A 20089-nucleotide genomic window follows, 5' to 3' on the forward strand; every position below is an offset into this window, starting at 1 on the left:
AGAACACAATTCGCTTGCTGTATCTTGCTACAACAGTGAAATTAAAATGTTAGCTGTTTCTCTTTCAGGAGCTGACAACCCTACAACTTTCATTCTGTTCTAACAGATGTAGCATCCTTCAAGGAGGGTTCCCTGACCCTAGGACAGTTTTGTAAACGCTGCTTGAGAAGAAATTAGAACCCCAGGAGTCAGTTGCTTCTGGCAGGTATTTAAAACAAGTGTGCATTACAAAGAACCTTCAAGTGGGATACTGGAAGTAAACATTTCATTTTATTACCTCTTAGAAGACTGATTTTGCAAATTCAAATGAAGCAAAATGATATAAAAATATAGGCTCTAGGTTCTGATAGTCAAAAGTTTATCTTTCACCAGTACTTCTTTCCTACAACTGGCCCTAAAGATGCATATTGGACATCCACCTCTTCCCCTATAAAGCGCAAAGTCTGAAAGCTTTATTTATAAGCAGTTTGTTTAGACAGACTGGGCAAAAGAAACTGAATACAAAACACGGCAGTTATTTTGTGCCAAGTTTGCTGTAGGAGAAAAATATTATAACTGAAAGGGTTTTTTAAAAACATCAATCAGACACACAAATTGTTAAGTGTAAAAGTTGAGGTTTAGATCACAGAATAGCTTCTAGAGCGTCTGTCTTTCTTCATGAAACCAAGTGCAGCTTTATAAACTCAAACCTCTCAAAGGCTAAAGTTCAAAAACTGGAGGAAGGATGCCAACAGCGCTGGAGCGCTCACAAAACTTGCACTAAGGTTTATTGATAGAAAACACCTAGCGAGTTCTGGTAGTGGAGAGGAAAGCTGCGCGTGGACAAGGATGGGAGGCCATCAACTGAAGACCCCTCCTCTGATAGGCATGCTTTCATTCAGTCCGTGCTCTATCAGCTTTATATCTTCCAGGTCATCTTTTATGATACTGATCAGATGACTCAAACCTTCTTGTTGTTGCTTCAAATGCTGAAAGGGAAAAGAAGGAACCTTCATGAACATATTGTCCACTGCAACACTTATGTGCGGATTTCTTGATAATAATCAGCAATTATGCTTGTAAAAGGCCAAATGTTGATGCACAAACACAGCAGGAAGTTGCAGTATCCAATCCTTTCACCTTCATTTCATAAGATTATTAATTGAGAAGAGACTCAGCAAAGAGACACTGCTGAAAGGCTCTCTATCATATTCCGTTAACACTGAAATCGAGTCCCGGTGTTGAGTTTGGTGAGCTTTGCCTTCTTCTGCTCTGATGATGAAGCTTAGAGCAATTTATTATACTGCCATCATTTTCACAAACATGTTCAAACTGAAAATATCATCACGGAGTCACAGTTAACAGCTAACCAAATGCTCAATGCAAAGTAACTGCCAAACTTTTGACAAAAATATCTGGCACAGGATTGCATCCCTGGAACCTCAGGGTGCTTTTAAAAGGTTAAGAAAATGCACTGGCACTCATGGTTTGGAAGACAACCATGTAACTGGGTAAGACCTGATGGCCGAATCTCAGAAATTAGGGTTGGCCAGGGCTCCCAGTGGAAGAGTTTATTTTCCAGCTTTACTCAACTGCCTAATCCAAATTACAGTGGCCTTCTCCTTCCTTTCTTCATTCCTTGCAACAGAAATGCCAGATTCTTTGAGCATGGCAACACTGGAAGCAAAACAGCTATGGGAGCGCCACTTTTTTTGTTTCTGTGGGCAAGATTTTACTACTATGCTTTTAAACACACAATCCCACACCTGTATTCTTAAGGCTTTTAAGAGTCACTAAATATCCCTTCAAAAAACAGCTCCCAAACTGACTTTTAGGTAGCACCTCAGCTCTTCACTAGAATGTATGGTCTATTCTGTAGGTGCAATGACTTTTTTAAATTAATGCTGAAGAGCCAAGCAAAAGTTGAAAAGCCACTTTGGTTTGTGGTTAAGGCAGAAAGTTGGGCCTGCATTCCATCAGCTTGGACCCGCAAGGACTCACCCCTGATACGCACCTGCTTGATTTCCCGCAAGAGATCTGCATCAATGTAATACCTCTCTTCTGATCTCACGGTTCCAAAGTGGTTCTGCATCCTGATTTGGGACATGAGCTCATTCAGTCGACCCTGGAGAAAAGAGAGGTGGATGTTCACAAAGAGCAAAACGGCCGTGCTCTTCCTCTCAGCTGCAGAATTACAGAGGGGCTCTAACAGATGGCAGAAAAGTATAAGCAGGTTCAGACCTCAGCACCTCCATGCTATGTACTTTGGACATGCTTCAGAACAAGGGACTATGATGAATTGCTTCACTCCACTGAATTGCATCCGCCACCCCAACCCACAGATATAAACGTCTGCTCTTTAATAAACTGGCATATAAGGAAGCACGGTTTACCTTTCCCTGAGAAGCTAGTTTTCTACTTAAATGGAGGCAGGAAGTTTTTGTTCTTGCGTCTGTTTTACAGCAATACATTCAAAAGAGTGACTCGGTCTGACATCATGGAGTCCATTCTGCCATCTCACTCAGCTCCATTGCAAAACAGGCCAGTTAGAAAGGCAGGGAAAGACAGCCCCCTGAGACCTTTGAGAGACACCATCAAGCAGCAGAGAACCCTGTGGTTCTCTGTGTCAGCCGGCTTTGGAGTGCCACCCACATGGCCCAGGCCCTTGAAGTGCTCACCTTAAACTGCGTAGGTGCATTGAGTTCACACTGGATCGTATCCAGCTGCACGCGAAGCTGTTCCTCATCTGCTTGGATGGCATACCCACTTTTCCGTTGGATCTCTTGCTTGATTAACACCTAAACACAGAAATAAATTGCATGTTTCAGAAGGCTGGCTATGCCTCAGGAGAATGTATCCTCCTAGGCCCAGGGCATTTTAATTTATTTGTAAGTTAATGCAATCTCTTTCCTCTGGCAATGTTGGAGAAATGAGCATTTCCTGAGTAAAACTGGTATGTCGAACAAACATTCACAACATGCAAAAGAATGTACTTCTTCCTGCTGTGCACAAATTGTGTTCAGAACCCCCAAAGTCATGGCGGTGAGGCTCTGCAGTGGCTAAATGGAACGAGCATGTTCAGAAGCAACCCATCTCCAAGACCAAGAGGTGGGATGACTGCAGCTCATGCGCACTGCACAAGGCTTGTGAGGTTCCCAGAAGCCCCTGGCTGGCAGCTATTCCGATCAGAAGGAAGACCCAGATATAAAATGCGAGCACTTGATGGTGTGAGGACTGAAACAAAAGTGTGTTGCCCAAGGCCATCAGCGGTGCTTTTGGTTTAACGGAGGGTTGAAACTAAGACTTCTTGACATGCCATCACATAAGCTATCACTCTAGGCTGGAACAAACCCCTTCCAGCCAGATTCTGTTTTAGAGAAGCATTCAAGGACTGCCTTCCAGGGGTGGACACCCCTTCCTGAAGGCAAAAGCAGGGCCAAAAATACGAAAAACACCCATTTCCAGGATGATATTCTTACTGCCAGCAACGAAGCCAAAAAATGAGCCTTACGAGAGGCATTTTGACCCTTCAGAATGGCGGAAAGCCCACACAGAAGCCGGGATGCCACCCAGCGACTGGCATTCAGGGGAAAGGGAAGGACTTGGGGAGCAACAGGGTGGCCACTGGGGACCCCAGGTGGGCTGCGCTTGTTTCACAGGGCTGAGATTCAACACCTGTGCGTGACTCACTGCCAGTACTCTTAATCCTCTTTAACACTGGGTTGCAATTACTAGGTGTCACCCAAGACCTACCTGTAACGTTCTGTGAGAAAGGTCCATTAGTTTCCTCTTGTACTGAGCTATTTTGGCCATCGTCGTAGTCTGGTTTTTCTGAAGCTCGCTTATGTCTTCTGATATGATCTAAAGAGAAGGAGAAATTGCCTCAGTTGCACAGAGAAGGAGCATGCTTTGAATGACCACGCCTGCTCTCCTCCTGTTTTTCGCATTCATTAGCTTTTTAAATCCTCCCTGGGTGCAGCTCACAGACCAGTTCCAGAATTGTGGGACTGGGAGCAATTCCAAAGTGTCTACCACCACTGTCCCAGCCAGAAAGGAAGGGCCCTTTGCACTCAAATCCTCCATAAATCTAAATACACAGTTTAGACCACGAGCCAACAGTAAACACGCTGCACCACTCAGTCAGCACATAAGCCAAGGAACTTTTTTGCCTATCCAGGCAGTTGGTTCTAATGACCACAAGGGAACCGTGTGATTTAAGCAGATTTGATACCACCAAAGTCAGGTCCACAGTGATCAGCAGTACAAGTAAAGAGCTCGATGTAACCATTGGATAAAGTACTCTGGAATGGTTACCTTTCAACCCAAGACTGTATGTAGTAATGAACATTCGGGGAGGGGAGACACACAAATCATCCATCTTCTTTATACTCCAAGGCCTGTTCTGACTGACCTGACAGTTGCTTAGACAAAGCTTCAATAAAAACATGTGGCCTACAGGACTCCTGACAAGACGTCATACAACCTCTTCTGGTCCCAAAAGAGGGGTGAATGTCCACCTCTTCCTCAGCCCTTGCTGCTTTGGGAGACATCAACTACCTTTTAAAACTTCTCCTCATCTAGTCCAGAAGACGTTACAGGTGGCTAATGTGGCTTCTGAAGCCCAGAGACCTAGTACCTGTTGCTCCTCAAGGGCAACTCCTAACGTGGGGATGGGGGAACACCAGTCCATGGGATGAATTTGGGCCAAGGGGCTTCAGCTGAGGCTCCCCCTCCCCACGCCCATCCCCTTCAGGGCTCATGGGGTAAGCAACCCCTGCTGTTCTCTCTCCTCACTGCTTCCCCAGGGGGCAAAGCCACTCCAGCGGTGCTGCCAGGTGGAAAAGCATTCCCGTGCTTGGAGCCCTGGCCGGGCAGCTCTGCTGTGAGCAGGTTTCTCTAAACAGGGAAAGCTCTGTGCAGTGAACCACATCTGTGGGTGCACAAGCACCTCTCCTACCTCAGATATGCTGGGGGGGGGGGAAGGCAACTGAGCCCCTGTTCAAAGATCCACCGGGAGGAACTCCAGCTGGCGTTTAACTAGGGGCCACGTGAAGGGGGGGGGGCAACGTCCCTGGATATCACACAGCCGCTGAACAGGTGGTGGCGGGTTGGCCACCAAGAACCCATGCAATTTAAGGCCTCCACCCCTGTCCTAAAGCCCCTGCAGCAGGTAGGCCCAGCAGAAATACTGCGGCAAACATCCAACAACACAGTCATAGCAATTTTCATGCTCACGACAACAAAATTGGCAACAGCCATCTCATCCACAGTACATTTTCAAGTGCAGCAAGCTGCCATTCTCTGCCCGCAGGATCGGTCAGCCGCTACTAGAACAGAGTGCTAACAGCATTCATTTCTGGCAATTGCTACATGGGATTGAAAAAGTAACCCGCCTTTTAGCCAGAGGGCTAGTGGTCAGCCACAGAACTTTCACAAGGAGGAATGTTAAGAAGTCAGTACTCACATCTAATCTGGTTTGATGCTGCTTCGTCATTTGGTCTTGGACCTTCAACCTCCTCAAGAGTTCTTTGAAGCCAACCATTGGCACTGGAATCAGCCTACAGAAGAGCAGAAATGTAGCAAAGATGGGGTTATGTCTTATCTTTTTTTCTTTAGAACTAGAGGTATGGAACTCCAGACTGGAAGGCCAGTCTGTTATCACAATGCATAGAGAACATATTAAGGGAAAGAAATCCTCATCTTTATAAAAACTGATATGGGAGCGGGGGTTCTCTCTGGTAATTACTAAAGACTTTGTCCTAGTTCATCCACACATCTCTATCACGTGACTGCAGAACATTTCATGCCGTGTAGCTGGAGGTGTAAAAACCATAGTGGCTGAAGTTACGCGAAAATGTGTGTGTGAGAGAGAGAGCTGGCCCCTGAACTCCAAACAGATTCTAAATAAGAGCAGCAGCACTTCCGCTAGAGTTAACAAGCGCTAATGAGAGAGAACTTTGCTATCATCCTAAAATATCCCAGTTCAGTCTCAGTGAAGTCAAAACTTGTTCAAAGGATTAGGAAAGGCACAGCAGATGAAACTGAATCAGCCCAGGATATAAGTGAGGGAGAGAATATGTGAATACCTTCCACATCAACAGCCTCCCTCAGCATGCACATTCAGTGTAGCTTCTGCCCAATTGCGGAAGATTGTAACATGTGAACAGGCTCAACCACACGCTTGTGCATTCTGTGATGATTCAGTTCGAAATTGTTTTTATATTTTGCTGCGACTCCCTGCCCACTTTCCAGTTGGTTCTCCCAGGAGTTGTGATCTCCACAGCTGATTTTGGTAAAAGAAAATTACTTGAGCAGCCACATTAATTTATCCATCCCACCTCAGGACAGTATATCCCCTTAAAATATGGCCCACGCGAAGTCATCTTGCAAAATCACTTACTTTTCAGGATCTGGATTGTCAACTTTAGCCTGTTCCCAAATGATAGGATCAACACCTTCAGGGACAAACAGATACAGTGAGAGTGGCTGTACTTGCAACAAGCCCTTTTCTTCACCTTTTGTTACCAAGATGCAACAAACCACCAACAAAATGCTCTCTGAAGGTTTGTTCAGCTAACAGATCTCCAGACCCCTTGCTCCCTTAGTGGGAAGTACAGTGGTGCCTCGGCTCACGAACACCTTGGTTCACGACCAAATTGGGTCACGAACAAAAATTTCATGAAAACTTTGATTTGGGTCATGAACTCCGCATTGGGTGGCAACCAAGATCGTGGCTTGAGTGGGAAGATGGCCATGATCGCAGTTGCGTTTGTGCAGGAAAGACATGCGTGATCACAGGTGCGCTCCTGCAAGCAACATGGGTGCAGTCTCAGCCATCTCCCCCCGCAACCAGCACGATCGTGGCCATCTCAACAAAACTGACCCTGCAGCTAAGAGACAAAGGAGAGAGGAAACCCCTGAAAGAGATCTCCCAATGTTCTTATGGAGGGGGACTCTCCCTCCAAACAATAACCTTCCCCACCCCACCTAGGTTAGTGTTCTCCACTGTACTACTGTACAGTACTTCGTTACTTTGTTGTTCTTTGTCACTTTGTTTCAATTTTTTCTGATTAAAAAAATAGTTACAGAACGGATTAACCTTATTTACATTGAATCTTATGGGGAAATTTGACTCGGGTCACAACCAGAGTCGTGGGACGGATTACGTTTGTGAGCCAAGGTACCACTGTATCTATTTCCTTTAGAATCATGGATTTGCAGAGTTTTGCCAAGCTGCTTCACAGCAGGCCTAGTCACAGTGATCCATGCTCTGGAAACCTCCTGGAAGCCTCCAGAATTGTGTAGAATAGAGGTAGTCTGGGAGCTTCAACCACTACAGAATTTGATTGCTAGAACTCTAACAGGTTTACCTGGATAAAGCCCATATTTATACCCATTCTGGTGTATTTACATTGGCTCCCCATTTGTTACCAAGCCCAAATCAAAGCTTTGGGGGATGATTCATTAACAAAAGAGAAAGCTTTCTCTGTGGTTGAGCCCTGGCTTGCAAATGCCCTCTGGAAATAAGCAAGAGCACCTGAAGCCCTATTCTTTTCAGCACCTTGTCAAGACATCTTTCATTTGTCCATACATTTAAAATAAATATACTATTCAATGAGATGCTATGAGTCTTAATTTTATTGCACTGACTTAAGGGTTATTGCTTTTGTAATATGTCTTTTTAAAAGTCAGTATGAACACTGCCCAGGACCCCTTGTGGATGAAGGGCAGCTTTAAGATAATATGACTGATGAAATATTACATGCTAGGGAGAGTTTAAAAACTAAGGACTTTCCCCCATGTTAGTTAGAGTGCAACCGGTTTCAATAGTTTGATTCAGGATCAGTGTATTATAATCACTCACCCCAATCATGAACATACTTTTGCTTGTATGGATAGCATCCACCTACACTGTCTGATTCATTCATGTGACAAACCTGGATAGCAGCTACACTTTACCAGGTAAGAAAAATGCAGTTGCTGGTAGGATTTCTCATGCTGAAAATTGAATTTAAATATGCATAGCTCAAAACACAATGCATTTGGCTTTTTTCTTTATCAAAGAAATAGCTTCAGGGTAGAGTCCCATATGTTAACTCAAGATTAATTACTGTAATATGCACCTCTTCTTACTTTTGGGCAGGCATTTACCTCCTGAAGAAGTGGGAGTTTACTGAACTATGTTTAGAACGAATTTATTAGAAGAATACTTGCTTAGTGGGTCTGCTTACAGATGGCTTGTAGAAACAGAGCCAGGAAGGACACAGTGATCAATCTCTACCCCATTAATCCATCCCATGCCTAGAGCACCCGCCCTGAAGGAACCTCCCAGTCATGCATTTTTGAACCCCGAGGCCATCCATTTGGCCTCGACTCCAACAGGGCTCGGTGTTCAGCCAGCACGCACTACCTGCAGGGGGATGCTGCAGCAACTGCTTGATCTGTGCAGGAGAGAGCTCTGTTCTGGCCATGGTGAGGGTAACTCCAAGCTGCTGCAGCTGGGTTTTGATGTTCGCTTGTTCAAAGTATGCATAGAGGCTGGTAGCTGGAACTCTCCTGGAAGTCCCATTTGGTGACCGTTCAACAACATAAATGACCACTTCAGTCCTAAAAGACCAGTAAAAATACTTACGTTTAATATATTGGTTCTTTGGCTCTGCAGCTAATCAAGGGTAGTGACATGGTGTATCATCTCAGAAGTGATAGTATTTTTAAGCATACCTTGAAAATTTTACTCCTAAGAAAAGTTGACCAATCATCTGCCTTCTCCATTCCCCTCACTCAAATATCAAACCTGGACCACTGAATGACGGACCCCACCCCACCCAAAAAGGCCTTTCATTCCTACTGGAAGAAAACTGGGTTCAAATCCTACTGAGTTTCCAACTAAATATACTGTGGCCCAGAAAACTGGTAACTCCTCATCTGACCATGAACACTCAGAAAGAGAGACCTACAAGCAGGGGTGAGCCAACTTCCAAGGTCTATTTCATTTTTTAGTGTAACCACCAACCTGGGCCCAGTCAAAAAGGCACACAGTTAGAATGGCAGAATTCGTTTCGAGTACCAGAACTGAACTCAGTTCCTCTGCACAAAAAGCCCCGGCCTTTAGTTTCCTTTGTTTCAGCAGTTCAGTTGAGGCGTGTGGGAGTTTTGTTTGTTAACACAGCTGGCAGATGGACATCCTGGCCGATCTGCTCTAAATCACTCAGAGAACTATTAGTAGATCAAACCCTAGCTTTTGCCCAGTCCAACCTGTAGACAGTCATTCCATTCTAGAGACTGTGACAAGATCTAAGAGGTGGGCTCAATCGATTAAGGGATCTATGCTTCAAAAAACAGTCAGGCCTGTGCCAGAACTGTGTATGAGGCTAAAATTTAAGATGCCTCATACATCTTAATGTCAACAAGGATTATATACTGATTTTAGCCAGGAAGAAAAGATGTTTTTGCCCTGCATAATCAAAGAATCAAATGAGTCAGATAAGAAAGGTCATTCCAGGTGGTGAGGGTTCTTACCACACCGCATGATGGAAATATGCATGCAGAGTAAAATTCCTCTTGGGCCCCAAAGCTTTTCTTAAGGAACTGTGATGCTGAATGAGCCAGGGAATCTTTATTGAAACGCAGTGCTACAAATAGTAGCGTACATGGGAAAGGCGACCGTAGGAGCTGTTTTCAGAAAGGTGTTCTGCCACTGGTTCATCCAGTCTTTCGCTTCAACAGGTTCTCCCACATTAAAAAATGAAAGGTCTCACTAAATGAGAATATTCACTAAATGGGGAAGCTGCCTGTCCCCATCCCCTTTCCTGCTTATCAATATTAGACAGGGCTCATGGTTTACAGAGTATTTCCTCCAGCCTCCACCACTTTACTGATTGAGAAAAGAAAAAGAAACAGTATCTCAAAATAGAAAACATTACTATACTATCTCTTTATCAGAGTAGCAATAGCCAACTTCCTCTGTAGCCTGAACAGTAATAATCTGACTGGCCAGACTGCTTGGTATATGTGTGTGTCAAGCCTTCCCCTTTGCCAGGGCATCATTCTCAGCCCTTCAGCTGCTTGGCTAGGGAAGTCTATAAGTGAGTATCCAAATCAGAGGCTTTGGAGGCAACTCCACTTCCTGCTGCAGTGCTCCTCCCAGGTGAGAGGAAGCACCTCATGTAGCCAACCTAGCAGAGGGGACAGAGAAGGCCAGGTGGAAGGGGGCTGATGCACCTGCTAGCCATTCTTGCGCCAGTTAATCTGCTTTGGTACTGTAAGGCTGTTTATAGCTGGAAAGGGCCCAAACCGCACCATATAATGTACTTACTGATCATCTGGCAATGTCTTTACACCTTCAACATTGACAGTTAGAGTTTGGTTTGAACCTAAGATTTTGTGCAGTGATTCCACAAGCTGCTGCTGCTGACTTCGGATCTCCGCTTCCTTTTTATTGAAGACCAGCGCTACCAAGCCATCCTCATCCTTGTTGTTGGGCATGCAGCTGTAGCCCACAGCCTGAGAAAAAATCACAGCCCTGTCAGTTGAAAAAAGGCGCCCGAGCTTTTCCGACATCAGCACAGCGCTGGAGAAGCATTAAAGCCAACATTGCGACACAGGAAGGAGGTTGTCTCAAAATTCATTTATTGCAACCAGCTAGCCAAGCAATTGCCTTAAATCAGATGACCTATGTACAGAGATACTGCGGGCTGACCATACCTTGAACCTGCAGAATGGGTTTTCCTGGGTGAATTCCACTGGAGCAATGTTATTGTTGAAATATCCTTTGCCAGTACCCCAAAATGCCTGCAGCTGATTCCACTTGGCCAAAATCGCATCTCGCTCATCTCCCAAAAGCGTGGGTGCAGAAAGGGCACTTGCTGTGTTTATCAGCTGATTGGACTGGGTGGGCACCTGAGCAGGTTGACTGAAGAGGCTTCCTAGCGCTAAAATTGGACAAGAAAATAGACGTGATGTACACAAAAATTAAATCCATCAAAACAATCCCCCTGCAAAGCGACCACCATTGCCTTTTCTAATTATTTTCCAACCCACAGAAGATGCTCTGCCCTAGCACATATTTTGAAGAACAAATATGGCACTATGTTCAAATTTAGATAAATTTCTGAAGAGTTTAATTTGTGCCACTGATCTCTAGAAAGGCTTTTAATTGTCAAGGCTCAGCTGCCAAACCTAAGCCTAAGAAGAGATTAAAGAGGTTCTGAAAAAGTATGCAGAGTCTTTGCACACTAGTAATTAGGGGGAAGGACGTCAAAGTCAGAGGCCAACTTTCTGAGACAGGCTCAAGCATCTATATACTTGCTAGAAATTAAGGGACACATTGCAATTGGCTCTTGATACAGAAAGCAAATACTTTTTTGTTAAAAACAATAGGTGACATATGCAGCACATAGGAAACCCTATTTAACTTTACGCACCACCATCCCCAAACATGGGGGTGCAAAGAATATGCAAAGCTGACTCACATCCTCCCTAGACCTTTTTGGTAGGGTAGAAGGAAAAGAGCTTAAATGTTAAATCTCTGAGGTTCAGACTTCAGACTTTTGAAGTAATGAACGTGGTAGTGTGTGCAGTGGTAGAGGGGGATGAGAAACCAAGCTAGTTGGGTGGAAATCTAAGATAAATGAATGAAAAACTCCCTCATATTGAAAGACGAAGGACATGAATCCAGCACACTCAATTCTGTGAATCAGGGATCAATAACAGAACACGCTAGGGCTGAAACCATTCTCCTGAAGGGTACCATCAGCTGACCTGCTCTCGACCAGTTGCCAGTCCAGAGGCAGGGAGATGGATGGAACGGTGGCTGTAACACCAGGACCTTGTAAGAATTCAGTTTAGGATGGAGGAGGTTAGTCTATTATTCTCTCTTCCAAGTAGCCTTCCTGTAAGAAATAAGTTGCTGTCCAAGGATCTATATACTATCTGACTTAACAGTTATTAGATTTTCATTGGTGCTTTCAGCAACTATTTATGCACAGTATTAAAATAGCCTGACAGGAATTAAGATGTTCCCTTGAAATTACCCACTGGGGTAAAGTCCGCAAATTCCACATTTTTGCCAAAGAAGCTGATACCTGGAAAATTAGGGGTTGGGGAAGCGCACTTTCCCTCTGGCTACCAGCAGGGCAACCAAAAAGGACAGGAGGAGGTTGCAGCCCTCCCAGGGAAGGGGGCTCCAACTCAACTCCCAGAGGTTAGGTAAAACACACTGTGAAAACACTCAGCCTTGATATGCTTACTTGGTTGCTGCTGCTGTTGCTGCTGGGTGCTGAAGCCACCAAATCCCAGACCAGTCCCCAAGCCTGTCCCAAGGCCAGTTCCAGTGCCCGCTGCTGTCCCAAAGCCAGTACCAAATCCAAAGCCTTTATTCTGGGCAGCACCAAACAGCCCTTGAAAGAAGAAAAGGGATTCAGCACGGAGTGAAGATGTGCACAGATTCATTCTCAAGAGAAGCAGGCGTTAATTAAAAAGACAAACACACATTCAGGACTGCAGACTCTTACCAGTGGTGCCTGTGTTGGCAGGAGCTGTGAAGCTAAATGTCGATCCCCCCGTGGTGGTGGTGGTTCCAAACCCTCCAAAGGCCCCTGAAAAACCAAATGTACAAATCAGAACAGAAGGCCAGATTCTTGCAAGGCAATGGCTTGACAATCACATGCTGGTAAGTTTTTAGGGAGGGAGATGACGACAAACATTGGCGATGTGTGAGAATGAGATGTTTCATCGCATTGTTTAAAGTAGAAACTTGTGCAGAGAAAAAGTAACTAGCACTATTTCAACTTTATTCATCTTGGTTACATGTATTTTTGGAAAGCCTTATTGTTACTAGCAGAAAAAACACATTGTAGCCACATCGGATGGAAGGAAGAGGGACACTTCTTCTCTGCATACACATCAAGATGCTCTATGATGACTCAATTGCGCAGGGACACTGCCTTGTGGGCCCCCTGCCCGAACTCATGGCAAGCATGATGAAATCCAGAATTGAAAGCTGTCTCCCAAGCACTCCCATCTCATCAGACCACACCTTTCCAGTCCTGGAGGAAACCTCACAGTATTTCCCAACCAAGCCCCAAGGTTCTGGGGTGAAGCAGCCCAGGACCAATTGTGGCTCCTTCCTCTGCCTCCAAAGGACGCTTACTCATCATCCTGATGTCTTGAGATGCTGTCACTCTGTTTGACCCTATTGCAATCAAATTCCCTCTCATATCAAATCTCTACAATACTGCTAATCTTTCTAAAAGACACAGTATACAGAAAATCCCACTCTTTTCAGCCACTTCGGGGGCAGGCAAAAGGCCCATACTCAGCCTTTCCAAAACTCTGTTTCTGTATTGAGACCCAGGACCAGATCCATGGGTTGAGGCCCAGTTGCTTCACCTACTCTGGCCAACACACTAATGTGGGGTGCCTCCCCACCAACACCCGCTTGCCCTGCCCCCATCCTCTGCAGCTGGGGACACAAGGAAGGAGCAAGGGCTGCCACTCTCTAAAAGATTATATTTGGTGTCATGCATGAGAACATTAGTGTGCATTATGTGGTATACAGGTTCCATGGATGTATACACAGGCAAATGTTGTTCAGAGTCTTCCAAATTCTTTTTGCATGGTGGAATTTCTCCTCCTCACACACCCAGAAAGGCAGAAGAGAACTGATTCAAGAGCTTCAACAGCCCCAGGAAGGAACACACGAAGTCATTTGAATTAGTTCAAGGGCTCTGGCCTGCCACAGGCCACTTCGCCACAGCAGCCACTGTGCTATTTATACCAATCTAGTTAACCTGTTTGAATAAACACCACAGTTCATCAGTGGGTCATCTATGAAGTGTCGGTGTCAAATGCACAGGTTCAGCCTGTCTAAAAGCACTCTCCATCAGGCTTCCCCAGCCCGGTGTTTCCTGATGTGTTGGGCTACAAATGCCTGGGGCGTGCTGGAGTCGAAGCCCAACACAGTTGGAAGGCCCCACATCAGAGAAGTCTGCTTTAAATCGTTAGCTCTATTATGCATCTATCAGAATTCACAGTCCTTGCTTGCACATGACAAGTCTGGACTTCAGCTGCATTTTTAAAAAAATATCTAACATGATGATGCTACCGTTGATCCACTATGCGCTGTCCCTTCCATGTATTTCTTTGTACACAAATTGTAGACTGACAAGAAAGCGGTAAGGAAGTAATGCAGAAACCATTCAGAGTAATAATAAAGCCATTATGGTCAGTACCTGAACAAATGGTTTCTTTAACACCTACGATGAGAGTTTCACCATAAAAAGTACTGAAACTATTGTGTGTTACGGTACGAAAACAATGGGACCATGGAATGGATATAATTTCATATACGAGCAGCTGCAAGATTATGAATAAATACATTAGAAAGACTGAATATTAGAATACTAAGTATCTGAATCAGGCACATGCAGGTATGAGACGGTATCAGTGCCCGACCATTTAAAGTCAGCAAAAATTGGGGTATTAACTTGATCCTCTATAAATAGCTTTGAACATTTAAACATCACAATGTTTTTGTGAAAGCCACCATATTTCTTTAAGTCCAGAAATAAAGATGTGATTTTTGTGGGGGGCTGATCGTATAAAATTTGTTTTTCCACAAAACCTTGATGACTGAAATCCAATGAGGAAATGTATGGAGGGGGAAAACATACAGTAGAGTCCAAGAATTCATGTTATGCGAACTGTCTTTTTAAAGGTTAATTTTGCACTTGTTCAATACCATTTCCTAATAATCATAATTGTATAACCTTATTTACTGTATGTGTGTGAGTTATTTGGCTTGGACTGTTCAGATGCTAAGCCACTTGCGGTCATTTTGTTTGGCTGATTTGTTAACCCAGTCCTGATCTACATGGATCCCAGGCTGATTCACATTTGTGCGTAGCCTCAGAGTCACACAATCTCCAGGTGAATTGCAAAAGAAACTGGAAGTCTACATCCTGTAGTACACAGAGGCCACATGCATGAGAAGATGTTTGATGGGAGGCATAAGTGACCGTGAGCATTCTGGGTGGGCATCTCCTGCATGTCTGGAGACAGGTGCTTCCTTCCACACCGAAATGAATAGGTCACCTCTGTGTATGCATCTACACCTTTAATGCAACTGCTAGAGCAGGAGGTAAGTTTCTTCACAATCACTCAACAGAGTTGACAGTTTAAGTATTTCAGACACAGACTTGCAGAGTCTGCTGAAAACATTAATTTAAAAGCTCACACACTACTTGGAAGGAGGACCTGTGGATTTTAATGGAATTTGCTGTCAGGTGTAAATTGTCTTAGACCCCGGAGGCCTAAAGGGAATTCTTGGACTCTTTTCCGCAACAATGTCATTATGATAAGCACATTATGCACATTCTGTACCTGCACTGGCCAGACTGTTACCAAAATTGAATGGTGGCGCTGAAGTAGTAGAGACACCAAAATTCCCAATATTAAAATTCACTGCAGGATTAGCTGTTAATCCGAAACCCCCAAAATTAAACCCACTGGCAGTGGAGTTTGCTGTTTCAAGCCCACCAAATCCTGATGAGCGGGAAGCAGAAAGAAAGCAAGGCAATGTTAGTGAGATATCAAACATCTGAGAAGTAAAACTATAACTGATCAGCAGAAATGAAAAAAACACAGAAGCACAGGGATGAGTAAAATTAATAGATATCAAGCAAGAGTTATTGCTTATAAGAGTGCTCTTCTGCTTTTAATTGTATAAGACAAATGAAACCATTATTGCAAAATATTAGTTCAGATGCTGCACCAAGTAGGTTAAAAGCACTTCCCTAGAATGATGTCTTGACTGACCAATATTTCAGATCATTTGATCAGTGCTGGGCTTTGCACTAATCTGATATTTAATATTCTGTAGGTACAAGGCCATGACCAAGTACAAAAACTTCAGAAAAGACCTGCATTTCCCCCCACCTAACTCATTATCTTTCTATCATCCATTTTGCATTTATAGAGGGCTTTCTGAGAGTTCCATGTGCTTCACGTACCTCAGTGCAGTAATCCTTACCAACACACCTGCATAACTTGTACACCCAAGCCAAACAGAGCAACATACCATGCCTGTCAAGTGGTACACAAGCATCCATCTTCTGCAGTCCCAAGCACTCAACATGAATGATAATGAAGTTTTTATTCTTAATTTTATAAGTGTTTTTATCTTTATATATGTATTTTTATGAGTCTTTATCTTTATTGTAAGCCACCTTGAGGCTACTGTGGTAGTGGCATATAAATGAAAATATAAATACATAAATAAATGACTTTATCAAGTTTCAATAAACCTTACACATCCTCCCATTGATCTATCACACCCCACAGGAAGTGTTAGCCATGATAGATCACACGTTGTGCTTATTTACCTTAAAGCAATCCTCTAAGCAATATCAGAATTAATCTCACATTGCAGTTGGCTGCTGAGGCTAAGAAACAGTAGCTTGCTGAAGGCATTCATGACAGAAATAATTTGAACATGAAACTTTCTGGCTTATAACTCACATTCTTAACCAACTTTCCCCAATCATGTGCCTTCAGAGTGTTTTGGCATCTCTCATCTTGTACACCCAATATGTCCAGAAGCTATTTTGGCTAGAGATAATAAGAGTGGTGGTCTAACACATCTGAAAGGCACTGGGTCAAGGAAGGCAGCTCTTAACTATAACACCAGGCCTCACAACTTACACAGACACTGTCCTCCCTAAATTACTTTGCTAAATTAACTTAGCATGCAAAGACTTTAATATTTTAAAACTCTGCTGGCCTAAATGATGCAGAGTACAATTCTATGCATTTTTACTCAGAAGTAAATTTGTGTTATAATGGAGCTTACAACCAGGTAACAGTACCTTGAATTTCAGCTCCATAAATTTCCTAGGCTTGGTGCACAATGAAACATAGGTAGCTCACCAGCATTTCTGAATCCAGATTCAGATTCTGAAGATTCAACATACTATTCACCAGTTACAAGGAAATGCATCATAATAATTTCTCAAATTCTCAATAGCACAGTCCCTTCCTTTCCCATTAAAGGACCAAAAACAATCAAACTTGCCTCAACATAGGCAGAATGCAATGTTTGATTTCACTTGTCTTCAGGGAAAAAACCCTGTGTTACTGATCTCAATTTAAAGATAATTAAGTAAGATTGAGAAATATTAGCTAGAGCAACTACTGCTATGTTCCAATTGGCTGCTAAATGAGAGATGGGCAGTGTTAGGTAATGGTCAGTGCAAAATATATGATCTGTAGTGACTTCTATGACTAACTTCTCACCCAAACTTCAAAAGTTATTAAGTGGTGTAATCCTAACAAAATATAGAAGCACTACCAAAATACAGTATTATCTGGTAAAAGACAATTCATATACAACTCCTTGTATTCATTACTCTGTTTTGCTACTGACATGATGGCAAAACAACTACATTGGTGTGAAACTCTCTTCTGCACCAATTCAAGAGGAAGGTTGTACTATTATACACTGACTATACTAAAGCCAATTGATCATTCTTCTTGAAGTTAATATTAATTCTAAATATTAGAAACCTATTTTGGAAAGGTAACTTTCTGATTAATAGAATACTGGCAACATCTAATGCAGTTTTTCTACCACAGTAACAGTTTCCATTAGATTGTCAGGGAGCTTGGAGACTGCAAGGAAGGAGAGCAAGGAAAAAAGCCTGGTTGCACAAGCAAATTTCCACTCGTGGACTGCTTTATTCCCCCTTGTATGTCCATTTCTAGAAAATTACAGGTTTCAAATTCTGAAATGCTGCATGGTAATAAATCGACTCCTTTCTAAATGGGCCTTTCCTAAAATTTAGGCGTTTCAAAATACGTGGCTATCAGCAAAATAGACTTGCTCTCCTATCCTCCCCGCTCTCGGAGTGCATTTGTTCTGAAATAAGCGCCTCACAAAGCTCTTCGGCAGCGACTCATGACGAAGACGCGAACTTGCGGGGCCCCGGAGACTCGCGCGGGAGCTCGGGCCGCGCCCTCCGCTGCCCTCGGGCGCGGCGAGCGCCACTCCTGCCTCGGGAAGGGGAAAACGCGGGCAGCCACGAACATTCCTTCGCAAACCGTAAGCCAGTTTGCTCGTGGCACCCTCCTACTGAGGCGTGTGGCCACGTAGTCTGCGGCCATCCTCTTTCTCTGCTCGTGATGACCCAAAGCGGAAATAAATACTTCGGACTGAGCAACTGACTCGCCGACCTCGCCGGAATTTTAGAGCCGCGCCGTCGGCAGCTGCGTGGCAGACAAACATTCAACAGGTGCAGCATCCCCGCCCTCCCCCCGCACCCATCGCCACAGGAGAACTCCTGCTGCCCAGCGATGGGGCTTGGGAAGGGGCAAATCCAAGGAAAGCACTGACACAGCCCGCCACACTCACCCGCGGGGTTTGGAGCGGCTGCCCCACCGGTAGTTGTCCCGAAGTTGAAAGCCATGAGGCGAGAAGAGGCGCCGCGGCGCAGCAAAAGCAAGAAGATCCGGCCGATATTCGCGTCCGGGTGGAAACCGAAAGCCTGAAGGGAAGGGCCGGGCTGGGCTACAGAGATAGAAAATAAAATTGTATGCAGAGATCATTAATATCGGACGTGGCTCTCTACAAACGCAGAAATGCGCCGGCCCATTCCTCAGGCTCCCAGTGGTGAAAAGCCCATTGTTTCGCTTATGCTTATGAAAGTCAGACTGGAAAGCTAGCTAACATTTACACCCAATAATCCGATTGCGATATCAGCGGCGAGTCACTCTATTTTTTCTAGCTCTATGGGACAAGGTTCTTCTTCCTCCCACCCGGACATTTAAAAGGAGAGCACTGCTTCAACGCCTAGTTGCCTTGGCAACCGGACGGAGCGCGCGAGAACCCTGTGACGCTTACTGATGATGTCATGGTCACGCTCCGTGCCCTGCATGTGATCACGCTCATTTTGCGTATTGATACTTTTTCAACGGGGAGGGCAAGTTCCAGGAATACGGCTGGTGTTAAAAGCTCGTCTGGAAGCACCCGTTGTTGATCATATTGGGTTGCATCCAATGCTTGTGTTAAGCCTCATTCATTTCAATCGATCTGCTCTAGCTAGGACTAACCCTGCTAACATCCCATTGAATGGGTTCAGACAACGCAGTAATGCATAGTCAACAATGTGCTGCTGGCGAAATACGGGCTACTGTATTGTCTGGGCCCAACTGAGAACAAACCGTGATGAACCTGTATTTCACAACCCAACAAACCATGGTTTCCTGGGTTATGATTAACAACCCATCCCTTGCTAGGACAGCTGGCACAGATGTGGAGAGATGACAATTCAAACTCAAATACTGAATTCTGGAGTGGCTTATTGTGTTTTCTAAAATCAGTTGTGGTTTTCTGTTCTTTGTTGCCTTTGGAGAGGGTGACTGAATGATTGTATAGGTGCTTAAAATAAAGTTCTGTGGATTTTATGTATCTGCTAGAATAGGCCATCACCACTGGGGGACTGCTGAGTGTGTTCTTTCAGGGTATCCAAATGTATATTTGGACAGGAAAAAAGTCCTCCAATTCCCACCATGTCCCAGCCAAGAATGTTAGAGGAGATATAGGACTTTTTCTATCTAGATATACATGGGTGAGCGGCCTAAGGTGCAACAATTTTGTGGGTTTCCTATGTAATCGGTTTGTGGGGTGTTAGTGCATGTACTGGTACTATTGTAGGCATGTAAATTTCACTATCTGGAGGTAACAAATCCAAATATTAAACTAGTGATCAGACAAAGTGTGCAAATGCTTATGAGGCAAAATTAACATACATGGCTAAAAGAAAGCAGGTTGAATCCATTAATGAATTAAGTATCCTTTATTAACATGTGCAATATCAACTGCATTTTAATCCGTGTTATTTCAGTATGTTCAGACATTAAAAATGCAACAGAAATCTATAAGCTTCGGCTATTAAAATTTAATAAAAACAAAAAATACAAGTTGGAGAAGAAGGCTAAGTATTCAGTGGGATTTGCTTCCTAATAAGTGCATGGGATTACAGCTTTGCAGTTTTATCTTACATGTGTATACACAAGAGTCTCGGGTACCTTGATAATAGTCTGGCAGATTTTCCAT

At 44.0% G+C, this 20089-nt stretch overlaps 1 protein-coding gene across 2 annotated transcripts; it reads right to left on the reverse strand.

Moving 5' to 3' along the window:
• Positions 1-248: 248 nt before the first annotated feature.
• On the reverse strand, positions 249-18492 carry NUP54 (nucleoporin 54). 2 transcript variants are annotated; one of them, XM_044429116.1, is made up of 13 exons: positions 18386-18473; positions 15361-15522; positions 12492-12575; positions 12228-12377; positions 10684-10910; positions 10295-10482; positions 8390-8586; positions 6380-6434; positions 5444-5537; positions 3733-3840; positions 2658-2777; positions 1994-2104; positions 249-968 (listed from the first exon to the last, which is right to left on the reverse strand). In XM_044429116.1, the coding sequence occupies exons 1-13, from the start codon at positions 18438-18440 to the stop codon at positions 840-842; spliced, it is 1680 nt and encodes a 559-aa protein (XP_044285051.1). In that variant the 5' UTR covers positions 18441-18473; the 3' UTR covers positions 249-839. The 2 variants fall into 2 exon arrangements, with proteins under 2 accessions (XP_044285051.1, XP_044285050.1); XM_044429115.1 differs by lacking the exon at positions 15361-15522 and having other exon boundaries at positions 18386-18492.
• Between the last annotated feature and the right edge of the window lie 1597 nt (positions 18493-20089).

The sequence above is a fragment of the Varanus komodoensis genome, unplaced genomic scaffold, assembly GCF_004798865.1.
Source record: "Varanus komodoensis strain SLA01 unplaced genomic scaffold, ASM479886v1 scaffold2, whole genome shotgun sequence".
Taxonomy (NCBI): Eukaryota; Metazoa; Chordata; class Lepidosauria; order Squamata; family Varanidae; genus Varanus; species Varanus komodoensis.